This window comes from Triticum aestivum, chromosome 5D (assembly GCF_018294505.1).
Source record: "Triticum aestivum cultivar Chinese Spring chromosome 5D, IWGSC CS RefSeq v2.1, whole genome shotgun sequence".
NCBI lineage: Eukaryota > Viridiplantae > Streptophyta > Magnoliopsida > Poales > Poaceae > Triticum > Triticum aestivum.
In genome coordinates, this window is record NC_057808.1 from 460,825,151 (window position 1) to 460,840,745 (window position 15,595).

The window sequence follows — 15,595 nt, forward strand, 5'->3', positions numbered from 1 at the left end:
AGCGTTTGACGTGCGTGACGTGATGAGCGTCGTCAAATTAAATAGGCACGCAGCCGAGAAGGCCGACGGCGTCACGGCTCGGGAGGGCTCCGTGCGTGCCACGATCGGGCGGTGTCTAACTCGAATCCGGACAGGACCCGCCTCGTGGACGATCGATCCACGGCGCGTACAGCCGCTTCGAGGTTGATGGAAGGAGGTCACGTCGCGGATCGGCGTCCCATCCAATGCGCCCGAACCGCACGGCACGGGTGCAGACCGCGGGACCTCCCAGGAAACAAACACCAGCGCAGCTCGTGTCTATCTATCTACGCGCGCGACGCCGGCCGACGCGGCCGGAACCCATGGCCCCCGGCTGCCTCCTCCGCTTCTCTGCTCTGCCCATCGTCTCTCGACACACACAGAGCAGAAGCAAAAAAAGCACGAGTGTACGTAGGTATATGGCCGGCAGCATACGACACGCGTGTTCCGTTCCACCGGGGGTGGGGTGGGGTGGGGTAGCAGGTTGGGTTCACCTCACGCTTTCCCTTCGTGATAAGATTGCACGATTTCTCCTCCCTCCCCGTCTCTTTGTATCGGTGATCCGCAGTCGGTATTCAGAACAGCAGGGCATAATGCGCCCGGCAGCCCTGGCACCGCCTGGCCATATGATCTACAGACAACGACTTTCAGCAACGGAACTGCGCCAGGGATGCGAGGCCGGTCACGATGGGGAGTAACTTAGACTAGTAACATGTAATGGTTAGTAACATATTGATATATGCAAGTCTTCATTAATTAAGATATAGACTCATTTTACCTCGGGGTGTGTTATGTTACAGTAACATATTATGCTACCACAAGCATCTGTCTCCTCATTAACTCCATGCCACATAAGCAAATTTATGTTGGGATGTGTTATGTTACTACCTAAATTACTCTCACTATGACTAACCTTACTAAGGCTGAAAAACGAAGAAACCCAGGAAAAAAATCCCGGAGAACCTAGGCCACTGTAGTTGTTTTTTCTTGAGAAATAGATCACTGTAGTAGGTTGTACTTAAGATCCGGGTTAAAGTAAGCGGCAAGGCAGCAACATGCAGCTGCAGCCCGAACATGCGGGGTACTACTACTAGTGGGCCAGGCCAGGCCAGGCTACGCGTGATTAATTCCAGTCCAGACCCAGCCAACCAAATCTCAATTCTCTGACCAAAAGAGCACTGATTATCTACAGAGCTGCGCACAGAGAATACTCGTCACGTGTCCAAAACATGTTGTTGTTTATACTTTCCAGAAAAGAAAACACGCTACTGCCCATTGTTTTTTGCACGTACGTAAAAGAGACCAACCAAGATCGCATCCGCATCCGCTGCACAAAAAGCACAAATCACCAATCTTCCAGCAGCAGGACAGACAAGGAGGAACAATCAGGATCCTTCTTAAGAGCACGGTTAACAATATAGCCGATTGATGTCTATAACATGTTATCGTGTTATCTATAGCTAATGTAATAGGCAACATGTATAGTATTCCCTCCGTCCGGGTTTATTAGGCTTAAAGACTTAGACCAAGACACATAGTAATTTGCTCACATTAATTCTTTTATTTCACTTCCAATGCACTCTCTCACATGCACACGGCCAATAAAAAAGCACGCATGAAGTGTATTAATTTTTCAGCCATGACACCAACAATAATGGCTTTCAATGCAACCAATGAAATGGTTGCATGCATGTACCTTTCCAAAGCGTGGCCTTATAAAAAAGACATGCTTGTGATGCTGAGAGGCCTGATAAACCTATACGAAGAGAGCAGTGGGCTACAATAATATTATATTTTTACCATATGACCACCACACACTCTCGCATAGTTGGTGTGATGACGTACTTTTTATTCACTCTCCATGCTTAGATGAATATAATGTATCAGATATGAGATACATGTGGGGGACATAAATTAACGATTGTCCGGTCAGTAGCGTGTCCATGTATGTTTGAAGGCCGGATTGGATAGATGCTTTTAGAGCAACTCTAACGGGCCGACCCAAACGGATGGCGCATTTGTCCGTTTGGATCGGCCGCCAGTCCGGCGTCCGCCCAGTTTTGCATTTGGATCGGCAGTGCGCCCAACGCGCCGACCCATTTCATGTTCGCATTCAACTTTTAAATAAAAAAGGCCTGCGGCCGATCATGCCAGCGTCCATGTCTCATGCCAGCACCATGCCGGCTTCAGAAAATACCACAGTTCATGCTGGCGCACTCACCAGCCGGCCGGCACACATGCCAGCACACAAAAAAGGGTGGGACTTGAGTTCGACCACGCCATCGCGGCTTCCGTGGTCATGCCGGCACACCTGGCGGCATACAAAGAAGATGGTCCTCGCTGCCATAAATCACTCGTCATCGAACTTGAGCATGTCGGCCTGCATCTTCTCGAACCAAGGCCTCTTCCTTGGCGACACGGTGTTGAGATCCACCTTCATGATCTCCACCCCGGGTTATCATGCTCGCAAGAGGCACTTCTTTCGCCTTTGTCTTGGCGTTGGCTAAGGTTTACCCCTAGCATGTAGAGCGCCTACCTCGTTCCCGCCGCGACGCGGGCGTTGGTGAACTCCTGCTGCGCGGCGGCGACGGCGGCGGCCTCATCCCTCGTGTCTGCGGCGTGCCTCCGGCCCTTCCTCTTGGCCGACTCCCTTGCCCGCTGTTCGGGCGTCAGCGCCTTCTTCGGCTTGGTCGCGGCGGCGGTCTTGCGCGGGGCACGAGGCTTGCTTTTCCCGGAGGGGACGACGGCACAGGACGAGGCGAGGGAGGCGAGGTCGGCGGCGGCGTCGAGGTCGAGGTCGATTGCGTCCTCCATGGCTGGTTGGGGGGCGGGGGCGCGCGCGGGCGGGAGTGTTTTTGGGAAAAATGGGGGGAAATGATGGTGGCTGCCACCGACCGACGGACCCGGGGAGAGGAGTAGGTGCGCGCGCCCGTCCGTCTCGTGTCCGCGCCTACGCAAATCCGGCTCAAAATTGGGCCGGGAGTGGGTCGCCCGCGGACAAAAACGGACGCGGGCGGACGAAATGGGTCGTCCCATTGTAGTTGCTGTTAGGAGCCAGCTCAAGTAGCTCATACTACTATTTTCGAGTGAGACATTCGTTTTTTCTCCTTTATTATTTTCGATCATTTCTCTCCTGCTTTGGGCGCACAAGAATGCAGGTCACATCGCGAATCGCCGCCCCGTCCCATCCCACGCATCCAAACCGCACGGGTGCAAGACCGGAGAGCCGCCCGGCCGTGCGGCCTCCCAGGAAACAAACACCAGCCAGTGCCAGTGCCAGTGCCAGTGCCAGTGCCTATCTCTATCTGCGCGCGCGACGCGACCCAAACCCATGGGCCCGGCACCGCGTGCCGCCCGGCGTCTCTGAAGACACAGACACAAAGCAGAAGCACGACTGAGCGTAGTACATGGCCGGCAGCATACGTACGGCACGCGTGTTCCGTTCCACCGGGAGGCAGGTTCGCCTCACGCTTTCGTGATATTCTCTTTCCCGTGATAATATTGCACGTCACGATTTTTCGTCCCTCCCGTCCCGTCGCCCTCTCTCTCGGCGATCAGCATTCAGCAGCAGCAGTTTCTCAGGAATACAAGAGCACAATGCGCCTGGATAGACGGATACTAGTAGAGCCAGGGTTCTTTGACCGATCTGGCACAGGCACTGAACTGAACGGCTGTATGTAAGGCCCAGGGTTAGTTAAGAGCCGGCTTAAAGTAAGCAGCCAACATGCGGGGTGCTACCAGTGGGCCAGGCTACGCGTGATTAACACCAAACCCAGCCAAGCAACCCATCTCAATTCTCCGACCAAAAAGAGCTCTGATTATCTAGAGACACAGAGAACAGAGAACGCTCGTCACGTGTGGAAAACATGCTGCCTGTTGTTTATCCTTTCCGGAAAGGAAAACACGCTACTGCCCATTGTTTTTTGCACGTACGTAAAGAGACCAACCGAGATCGCATCCGCATCCTCATCGGCCGCGCAAAAAGCACAGACCACCAATCTTCAGCAGCAAGACGGAACAATCAGAGGAGAGGAGAGGAGAGATAGACGACGCGGCATCCCAGCCCAGCTGGGACGACACGTTAACGAACCGCCAGCTCGCCCTCGCCTCGCGTCGCAGCTCGCCCGCTTTTCTTTTCTTTCTTTTGCCTTTTTCTCTCTCTCTTTTGCTTGTCTTGGTCGCTCTCAGCCTCGCACCGCACCACGCATCCTTTCTCCGCCTCCCTCCCTCACCCCCCCCTCGATCTCTCCTCCCCTCCCTTCCACCATCCCGCAACGACCATCGACGACCCATGCGCCGCTAGCCAGCCATGCAGCCACACCCGGACCCCGCCTCGCCCGAGCGTCAGGAGGGCAGCCCGCCGCCCCCGCCGGAGCCCATGCCCACGGAGGAGACGCAGGCGGCGCCCGAGCCGGATGCGGAGGAGGAGGTGAAGGACGCGCCTGCCGTGGAGGTGGAGCCGGAGGAGGCGGTGGACCGGGACGACGAGGAGGCCAAGGGACGGGAGGAGGAGGCCAAGGACGGGGACGAGCAGGAGGAGGCGGAGGAGAGGAGGGGCAGGGGGCGGAAGCGAGGGAGGCGGCCCGGCGCGCCCAGGGGCCTGGTCATGGTGAAGCGGGAGCTGCTCGCGCGATGCATGACGTGCCCGCTCTGCAACCGCCTCCTCCGCGACGCCACCACCGTCTCCGAGTGCCTCCACACATGTGAGCACCACCAAATTCTCCTCCCCTTCCACCTCCTCCCTCCTCCCCTGCCTCCGCCGCGCCACGATTCGGTACGTCCCTGATCTGGCCAGCGCGTACGGCGCATCCGGGACGTGGGCGCTCGTCCGCTCCAGCGCGTTGACGCCTCGCCCGCGCTGGGATTTCGCTTAATTTACTACAGCTTGCCGGGCCTGGCTCCCACCTCACGTCGCATGAGTCGTCGTCGTCGCTCGCTCTGTTTTACGTGCGTGGCCTCTGTTTCCGTTCGTCGGTCATCGATCTGCATGGATAATATGCCAATCTTAAACCTTCCACGTCCTGGATCGCTGCTACTCCATCCGGTTTGAGTGCTTGCCATGATGCCTCATTCATGACCAAGACTTGATTAGCCATTATTTATTGTCGACACTCCAGAAATGCTTCGACCATTCGTCCATGTCGACCCTCTGTTTCATTACGCCTCTGCCTATTCTGGGGCTAACTAGAACTAGAAATAGCTGACGCCTACTCAGCATGGAAGTTATCACTGTTACCCCATACGATATCCGAGTTGCTTCTGCAGCATTTCTGTTGTTCCTTCTTTCCTGGGTAACCGTGATACTTCTTTTCATTATTTATTCCATGGTACTATGTTCTACCGCTAGGCGTCTGAACCTACCATTAACTATTGAGCTCAGTGTACAACAGAGGAGTAATATAGGTTGTGCGAAGCTATGTTTCCTCTATTTACTGAGTATTTACATCACTTGTTACTACTAAATTTATCTTACGTTGTTCATTATGTCAGAGCTCTAATTCTTGCATTTGATGCAGTTTGTAGAAAGTGTATATACAAGAAGTTTAATGACGAGGAGGTAGAGTCCTGCCCAGTATGTGACATTGATCTTGGCTGCACTCCAGTCGAGAAGCTTAGGTATGCTTATGCTTACGACTATGTACTCCATTGTTTCCACTTTCTTTGTTGATGTACATCTTAAGGCGAATATAACTGTGGGCGGTACTGTCAGTTTTCACCTTATTGTTAGCTTTTCTGGAAATAACTTTGCAGTAGTTAGTGCTACATGTAGAACTTATTTGCTCAGTTCAATTTTTCGTTAGCAAAGTTTGAACACAATAGGAGGTAACACACTGGAATAAAGCGTGCAAATGTTGCAATCTGCGCTGGAACTTAGAAACCATCTGCATAAATCTGGTGGACACATAGATTTTTAAGGCCCCTCACATCTTAGAATTCTCGGCAACACAGCAAGCAATTTATATGAATGCTGTAATACACCAATACTGTTTGCCTAAGTTGTATGCTTTCTAGTTTCTACGCTGATGATACTGCAATTTGAAAGCATAAGGGCCCATTTTGGTGGTAGGCTGTTGTGTTTCTGATTGGCTACACTTGTTGCCTTTTATACAGACTAGGCTTTTTGTGCCTAAACTCTTCCAACCTGAATAAAGATTGGCTCTTGGGCCCTTCGGGATAAGTAATTTGAATTAGAGATTCCCACTTGTCATAATACTCTACTAAATAAAAGCTTGCTCTGTTTCTTGTTTTGTTGCGGTGTCTTTTCCAGTGCTTTGATTCTGATTTTCTCCCTCACTGGACTATATTGGACTGCTGGTAGCCTGTGAAAGTGTTGGTTGAGGTCAATTTCATTCATGTCCTGCGAAAACAGTCAGTTTGTCATACTCATTGTTTGCCTGTTAAAATGAGCTGTTATATTACCATAATATACACCTAAATAGTTTTGCAAAGACCCTAACAGTATGTCAATCTTGATGTGACTCCAGTCTGTAGTACCCGCTGTGGGAGTGTGTGGTGGTGTGTGTGTGCGTGCCTACATTGTACTTGGTGTTTCTAAAAAAGACCCAAACAGTATTTTTCTTCTTCTAATATATGTATTCCTTATACTGATATTTATACATTTTCTGTATTCAGAGCTGACCACAGTCTGCAAGATGTAAGATCCAAAATCTTCCCCTTCAAAAGAAAGAAGATTAAGGCTGAAGATGTTGCATCTCCTGATTCACCTCCTAATAAAAGGAAAGAGAGATCCATCTCTTCATTAGTGGTCCATACACCTAGATTAACACCGACAGGATCGACTGGACGGCGGACAAAGGTAGTTACCAGGAAAGCTGCTGCTGCCTTGCATAGCCTTGGTCCTACCATTGACAGTCCTGTGAAAAAGGAAAACAGTGACAAGAGTGCTCATAGCTCAAGCTTTCCTGCTAATTTGGGCAAAGTGCCAAAAACAAAGAGACAGGTAAACAAGCGACACCTTAGCATTTTCCTGCTAGTTGCGCTAGAGTTTAAAAAAAAAAATAGTTGCGTTGGAGTTAGCTGTGGAATGTGCACCGAATTACCAAACACAACAATTGGATTAGCTAGAAGACTGTGCAAGCTCTGCAGTAACTTGAACCTTTTTTCTCCAGATATTGTCAAATGCGGAGGAGGCATCTAACTATTCCAGCAATAAAGATACTGAAGACGATAGTAAGGACATGGCAGATAATGCTGAGCTCTGGAGACCTTTAAATTGTTTGGTCGAAGCTGCAAACAGGACAAAGTCCTTTCGGTCGAGTTTACAAGGTTCAGGTGTTAAAAGAGAGCAGCTTAATGGTTCTCCCAGTAGCACAAATGGTATCCAAACAAACCCAAAAGAGCATCCGAAGAGACCCAAAACTGAGGATGATAAGAAAGATGCTCCAGTTTCACCAGTGACGCTAAAAAGGAAACTTAAAGGGACTGGGCGGAGAAGGAGCGGACTTCGAGCTCCAGCCGATGGGGATCCTGATGGGGCACTTACGCAGAACGAAAAGAGATTCAACTGCATATGGTTTTCGTTGGTTGCTTCACTCGAACAGTAAGCATAATCAGTTCATCACGCTGTCATAGTGTCACTTTGTTTTAAATTCAGAAGAAGCAACAACTCGCACAGGTTTGTATCTTATCTTCTTGTGCCACTATATTTTTCAGGAAAGGGGACTCACCTCTACCACAGATACCTTCACACTATTTGCGAATAAAGTAAGCTCGTGTTTATACCCTGTTTTTTTGTGGATCTGAGGTTAACGAGTTTTGTTTAGATTTATAAGCTGGGTTATCAGTAGATATATGATAGATAAGCACAAACCTCAGTAACCTTTTTTCGCTATGTCTTGACATGTTGATTGCTTCACATTGAAATCAGACGTTAACATTTTAAACAGCACCATAAGCATGCATTTGTGTTACATATTTCTCAACTATATCCTGTGAGAGTTCCCTGTGGCTAATGGACTAACTGTTTTACATCAGAGATGCAAATATACCTGCTTCCTCTATCCAAAAGTACCTCGTGCAGAAACTCAGTCTCCCAAGTGAGTCCGAGGTAAGAGTCACATCTGTCTCATATATGATGTATAAATTACTGTTTTATGCACATCTGGATTGTTTTTCTATAAATGATTGGGATTTGAAATATAAGTTTCTTTTCTCGTCTGGATGTAGCAGAGTTACCTCATTTCTGCTATCTGTTCTCCAATATGGTTCACTTCTTGCCATTTGAACAGTAAAGTGCACTTATCAAAATTCATGTTATATTGATAACTGGGAGTGATATTCGTAAAGCTTGAGTTTGCTGTCTAGGTGTTTTGATGAAATATGCCGAGCAATAATAAAGCTTGAAACTTTGCTTCCACTTTTTTTGAGACTGTCGGCTTTCATATGCTCATCACACATTACCATGCAATAGTTTCACTGCATATTATATTTTTCACTCTCATAATACTAGTAACCAAGCCTAGCTCAGTTAGTGGATGTAGAGTCCCACCACCTAATAGTTTTGAGTTCGCGGCATGTGCTTACTAAAAGAACACGTAGTTCCTCCTACATGCTGTTTATAACTTTTTCATAAGAAATATATGTAGCATCTGGCTCTCAAGAACATTTTGCACAAGGATATGTCAGGCCAGTTTTTGGAACTCTGCATGCCCCTGTAAGCACAACTGGTCATGTTCGCTCATATGAATAGTACTTAATCTTCATATTTACAGGTGGAAATAAATTGCTGCGGGCAGCCAGTGAACCCTACACAACCTCTGCGCAATTTAGTAGAGTTGTGGCTGAGGGGGCGATCAGCACAGGCAACACCGGCCATTGTAGGCTCCCCCGCGGAAGAGTTTGTGATGGTGCTAAATTATGGACGGCCAAAGCCCATGGAACCTTTGAGTGCACAGTAATGATTCAACCCATTTCCTTTTGAAAGGTCGGGTCTTTTCTGCCATAGCCAGCCATTTGCTGGGCCGATGGAAGAGGTTGTCGAAAGATGAAATCCCCGTTGGTACACAACGTCGCGATGTGGCTGGCTCCCTTGACAGCCAGCCCTCGGCGACATATTCATGTATTCATTCATGTTGGTAGGTATTGTTGTTCTTCGATTCCATTATGACATATTTTTTTCTTATTTATTATACACCAAAGATAGATGAAAAATGATCTTTAGATTGGATATAAAGAGAGGGAACAGTCTCATCCATTGATGCTTCTGATTGTAAGAGGTGTGACCATGACTATGAGTGGATTGAAAATTGCCATTTGGTTGTGTCATGACTTGCTGTAGCACCACATGTATTTTATTGGGTACTTGCACGGATGCTAAATTAAATGCTGTTATAAAGATGTAGGGGGAAATTGGTACTGGTGTTATGTTGGATGAGGTAATAGCATCCCAGGTACCCTAACTTGCATGGAATGTGATGATTTAGTCCCAAACTTGCAAAATGCTACTCCACCATACCCCAACTTGCACTAGATGTGATGATTTAGTCCCCGGCCTATCACAGCACGACAAGTGGCAGCCAGCTGGCCGGACAAGTCGTCGCCTGCACTTTTACAAAAAAACACCCTGCGTTTTGTCTAATTAACCCCCGCTACAGGCAGCTCTTCTGTTGCTCCGCGTCCTGAATTTCGAGGACGGCACCGGCAAGGTGTGGCGGTTCCGCTACTCGTCCTGGAACAACAGCCAGAGCTACGTCCTCACCAAGGCTGGAGCCGCTTCGTGAAGGAGAAGGGCCTTGGCGCCTGAGACGTCGTCGGGTTCTACCGCTCCGCCGCCGGCAGCACTGGCGAAGGCACCAAGTGTTAGAAAATAAACCATGACGCGTGTGAGTCCGTGGTCACCAGCGTGTGTGCGTGTGTATGTCTAGGTCTACACCGGACGCCGGTGCATGGCTGCGTGGGTGCTCGAGTTCGAGCCGCAGTCCATTGGCATCGTGCGCGCGTAGAGCTAGCTAGTTAGTTGGATACGTCGTGCACGCGGCCGTATCAGTAGTAGTTAGTTAATGTATAGCGTGCATGCAATAGTCAGTTAGTGCATGCATGTAGATATCCGTTGGTTGCCAGCCGAGACGTACGCGTACGAGCGCGCATCGTGGGCGCTGGCGAGTGCGGATCGCGCGAAACAGTAGACCTGGCTCCGCGTGCCCGCCAGCCGCGCCTCCAGCCCCTCGGCGAAGCAGTGCGCCAGCCTCTACGTGGCGTCTCCCGTCGGCCCGGAGTGCTGCTTGATCTGCCTGAGCAGCTCCGTCGCGCCCCGGCGGTCGCCCGCGGCCACGGCCTGCGCGCAGTGGATGAGCATGGTGCGCAGGTCGACCGCCTCGCTCTTCTTCGCGCGCGCCGCCTTCCCGTTCTTCTTCTTGGCCTCGCTATCCATGGCGTGGCGCAGCTCCTCTATCCCATGCATGCATGCCTCGTACCCCTCCAGCATTATTTCGTCGAACATCTCGCGGGCGCCGGTCTCCTCGCTGTCCGGCATCATCAACTTGCTGCTCCTGGCGGTCTCCGCCTCCAGGTCGTCCTCGTCGTACCTGTATTTGCGGCCCCGGCCATTGCCGGACGTCGGTGTTTCATTCGCCACCTCCTTCTTGAGTTAAGCCGCGCTCCTTGCCGGGGATGGCCTCGAGGAGGGTGTTGTTGGTCGGCAAGAACTTGTTGGCCTCCTCCATGCCCTTGAGGAAGGCCGAGTTGAGCATGTCCATGTCACCGCCGTTACTGAAGAAGGCCGAGAGCAGCCCGCCCTGGCCGCCATCGCCGGCGGAAAACATCGCCATCTTCCGCTCGGCCTCCTTCTCCTCCGCCGGGCCATTTAAGATTGCCGAACTCTGGGTACCCGGGCTGCCGCCGTTCTGGCCGAAGAAGGCGCTGGCCCCATCGGCCGCGCAAGTTGCGCCGGATTCTGCTGGAACCCCGCAGCTGGGGCGTCAGCAAGGAACAGGATACTGTTTAATTAGACAAGACGCATCGTGGGCGCTGGCGAGTGCGGATCGCGCGAAAGTATCCTGTAAATCGCGCGAAACAGAAGAGCTGCCTGTAGCGGGGGTTAATTAGACAAGACGCAGGGTGTTTTTTGTAAAAATACAGGCGACGACCTGTCCGGCCAGCTGGCTGCCACTTGTCGTGCTGTGATAGGCAGGGGACTAAATCATCACATCTAGTGCAAGTTGGGATACGGTGGAGTAGCATTTTGCAAGTTTGGGACTAAATCATCCCATTCCATACAAGCAGTGGCGTAGCCAGCCCAATAAGTCAGGGTGGTCCACCAATAGAAATATTTACATAAGTTTATTTATTTTCAAAGAAATATATTTTTAATACACTATGGGGAAATTCCAGGGTGGTCCATGGACCACCCTGGCCACCCCCTAGCTACGCCACTGCATACAAGTTAGGGTACCTGGGGTGCTATTACCTCATGTTGGATTGTACAATGTTGGTCTTCCTAGCTTTACAGTATCTCGAGAGGCCAGACAAGAGTTTCAAAGTCAACCTTTTATCCTGAATCATATTTGTTTTCTGGGGCAGTATCCTGAACCATATGGATGTGTTACTTTTATTTTTCTTTCTAAGAAAGCCGGAATTATTTTTTGTAAATGTTTCATGCATTGCATAGCAACGAAGTACTCCATACTGACGGACGAAGGTTTCAGGAAACAACAGACAGGGGCTTATATTAAAGTTCTAAATCAACAACCTGATCATGTGGTAAAAACTGAATATACGGTTGAAATTCTAGCATAGTTTATGCATTGTTCAATGGAGACCAATAGCATGAAAGCGGGGTGCAAACAAAAGCTAAACTATTGCAACAAATAAATTACATATATGTCAACTACACATTAGTACAAGAAATGGAAGAAACAAAAGTTTATGTGACAATTTTTTGTAGTTGTATGGAACATAATATTTTTTTAAGGAAACATCAGATCTATTCATTTTCAATCATGGCATTACAACGAACACCAGAAATAATAAAAATTACATCCAAATTCATAGACCATTTAGCAACAAATTTTTGTAGTTATATGAAACATAACTTAACCTTTAATGTGACAGCAAAACAACACTCTTGCAATAAACTCAAAAGTGAGTCACACAAATAATCCACTTTCACCACAACATAAAATAATAATAATTAAAATACATCGCATCAAACAACAATACTCATCCCAAGAACAATAATTGCTTCTCAGTGACAAGCGAGCCACGTAGGAGGCCTCTCAGAGAACACCGACATGCCTGGCCTCCTTGTCCTATTCTCGCTCTCTCTAAAGATAGGAAGAACATCAAACATAAGGGCATCTTCAACGGCAACCCGCAAAAATTCTCCCACATCCGTCCGCGTACAGGGGGACTAGTCCGCGGACACGGATACAGGAGGACGCCATCCAACTGTAGCCGCATACATCCGGCCTTCTGTTTATTTTTTCAAGTCCACACGATCAAGTAGCCGCATGCAAAGAGTGCAGACGTTCAAATAGCCGCATGCAGTACTAGTTCAAATTTAAAAAAGTTCAAATATTACATTCCAACATTGTTGTCCCCTTTCACCGCCCACTGATACTCAATCAGATCTTCCTTCAACTGCTCGTGAGTTGGTCGATGCCGAATTTGTTGATGCACTTGAATAAACTCCTCATATATGGCCGGATTCTGGTCCGGAAGTTGGATAGGATCATCAATGTTCTCTAATTCCAAAGCTGCGGCAGCATCGTCACCCTCATCCTCGATGATCATGTTGTGCATGATCACACAACATGTCATCACCTCCCACAAGGTCTCCGGATCCCACTTGTTTTGCACGTCCACGAACAACTGCATAATGGGCCTGCAGAACTCCAAATGCCCTCTCGATATCCTTTCTAGCTGGTTCTTGTCTTTGGGCAAAGTGAGCCTTTTTCTGGCCAACTGGGTTTGAGATGGTGCTGACAAAGGTAGCCCATGGAGGATAGATACCGTCAACCAGATAGTAGCCCATGTTGTACTCATGTCCATTGACAGTATAGTGGCAAGGAGGAGCTTTGCCTTCAGTCAGCCTCGCAAACAACGGCGATCGTTGCAGCACATTGATGTCATTGTGAGACCCAGGCATGCCAAAGAAAGCGCGCCAAATCCAAAAATCCTATGATGCAACTGCTTCAAGAATGATGGTAGGCTTCTTAACATGATACTGATATTGCCCTCGTAAAGCCTGCGGGCAGTTCTTTCATTTCCAATGCATGCAGTCAAGAGATCCAAGCAAACCTGGCCACCCTCTTGCTTCTGAGATTGCCAGGAGCCTCTCAGTGTCTGCCACAATTGGTTCTCTCAGGTACTGGGGTCTGAACACCTCGACCACGGCAGTTGCAAACCTGACTATGGCATCTCTGCATGTGCCCTCAGACATCTGTAGGTACTCATCCCACGAATCAGTGGTCGTGCCATATGTAAGCATCCAGAGTGTGGCCGTGCACTTCTGGTAACCAGAGAAGCCAATTGTTACCACGGCGTCCTTCTTTAGGATGAAGTAGTCATCGTAGGACCGGATGCCATGGTACAAACGATCGAAGACAGTCTTGCGCATCCGAAAACGCTGGCGAAAATGGTCAGCGAATAGTGCATCGAGGGCAAAGTAGTCGGCCATCAGTGTCTAATGCCCGTGCGCCCTGTTGTGGTTGAGCACTCGATGACCCTTGATTGAGCCCTTGAAATTGAGAACATGCTCCTCCGCACGCTCCGCGTCTTCAAGGACTGCCTACATCATCGTCGTCTCATCGGAGTACCCCTCGTCCGACGACTCAACATACTTCTCATATGTGTACTCCATATCAAAATCCGTTGCCAGAAAGAAGAAGGGAGAACGTTTTTCAGCTTTGGCGATTCATCAAACAGTTGCCGGGCATGGTGAGAATAGCAGTAGCGGATGGTACCTGGCAGGGCGGTCGGAGGACAGCGGTTGAACAGAGATGGAGGAGAAGCGGGGTGGAGGTCTGCTGGAGCGCCGGAGGTGACGGAGACACAGATTTTTGGCAGGGGTGTGGCGTGGTGGCCGGGCTGGTGGAGCGGCGATGACGGCAAGAGAGAAAGAGGGAAGGAGAGAAAATGGGGAGGATGGAGTCGCGGGATACGAGAAGGGTTTTGGGTGGGCCTATGGTGTCGGGTTCCTATGTTTCACGTGTCCGGACTCCCGCAAAGCTCCCCCACTTTTATCTTCGTTTTGCGGGAGAAATCGCGTCCGGACCGCCTTGCGGACCGATACAAGCCCGAGTTGGATGGCTCCCGCTGCCCGGACGGATATGGGCGGTTTGCGGGTCCGCCTTGGAGATGCCCTAATAGAAACATTGCAACTATGATTCAGAGTTGTTCATATTTTTAGATGGCCAGAGCATACTGACGTGTTCTCAAGTTGTATCACCAAGGATTGTTTTGGTTGGCATTAAGGATGACGATAAGAACCGAGAATGGCTCGTGGCATTGTAGGGAAGTGATGCTTTTGCAAAAGAGACAATTTTGAGAAACTATTTCATCTCATTATGCTATATTAGTAGGCTTGCTACATTTGTAATATATGCAAGCATGAATATATATGTTTTCTTTGTCAAAATATTGTGCGTTTTTGTACATTATTGTTCACTAGCTCAGCAGATATTATATGGCAACAACAAAAATATCACACATTTTTTTGATAATCTAGTGTCTAAGATGGGAGCATCTAGTGTGATTATGATTAGAGGATCAGTCACGAGAAATTCATAGCCACTGGATCCCTATTAATTGCACTATAGAACAAGTTATATATCTAACTCTTTTAGTTCAAAATAGTTGACAACTAGGGAGTCTAAATGTTTCTCCTTCCTCTTCCATACATTGACAAGTCTTGGGCACGAGCAACAAACGGCTGAGTATATGTTCTGTCCGCGTGCCCAACTCAATGTCATCACTAAAAGTGAACACTACCCCGTTTAATATGCGAGATGTGCATAGTTTTGACTTTCACCCCAAAGAAACATATAGCCCTAGGATTATTCCCACCCTCGAGCCACATCCACTCCTTCGCCACAGGTTCATGCCAGCGAACTCCCGTAAGGCCCACGTTGCCCCCACCACAAAAATCTCCATATATAATGACCACACTTTCGTGGACAAATCTTCGTCCAATTTGACTGCAGAACCTAAAGTACTTTTTTTTGCTTTCTAAGAATTATGCGATTTGAGATTTCAAATAGTCTAATTATAAAAACCCTACCCCCGATGATTCTAGCCTAGTTTGGTCATATAATTTGGTAAGGATTTGAATCCTAAGGTTTTCCTTCGTGTGGATCTCATTTGACTCACATGAGTCGGATTTCAGGAAAAAAATTCCAAGGATTCGTCGCACTATAGTTCGAGGAAAACTTGAATCTACTCAAATCTCTTGATAGAATTCCTTCGTTTTTCTCGGGACGCGTTAAATAACCTTTTTGTGAATTCCTGTATTTTTACAAATCCTATAGGACTTCAAAAGTGCAAGACATTCTATTGTTTTCCATTCACTAGTATAATATGTTTTGAAAATCTAGCGAATTAAATAGGCGCTATGTTTGTT

At 48.7% G+C, this 15,595-nt stretch overlaps 1 protein-coding gene across 1 annotated transcript; it reads left to right on the forward strand.

Annotated features, from left to right (window-relative positions):
• The first annotated feature begins 4,200 nt into the window (after positions 1–4,200).
• LOC123122754 (E3 ubiquitin protein ligase DRIP2) lies at positions 4,201–9,303 on the forward strand. The gene is made up of 7 exons (XM_044543094.1): positions 4,201–4,721; positions 5,535–5,634; positions 6,652–6,979; positions 7,149–7,579; positions 7,693–7,743; positions 8,014–8,086; positions 8,751–9,303. Exons 1-7 carry the CDS (start codon positions 4,328–4,330, stop codon positions 8,934–8,936), a joined length of 1,563 nt encoding a protein of 520 aa, XP_044399029.1. The 5' UTR covers positions 4,201–4,327; the 3' UTR covers positions 8,937–9,303.
• The last annotated feature ends 6,292 nt before the right edge of the window (positions 9,304–15,595 follow it).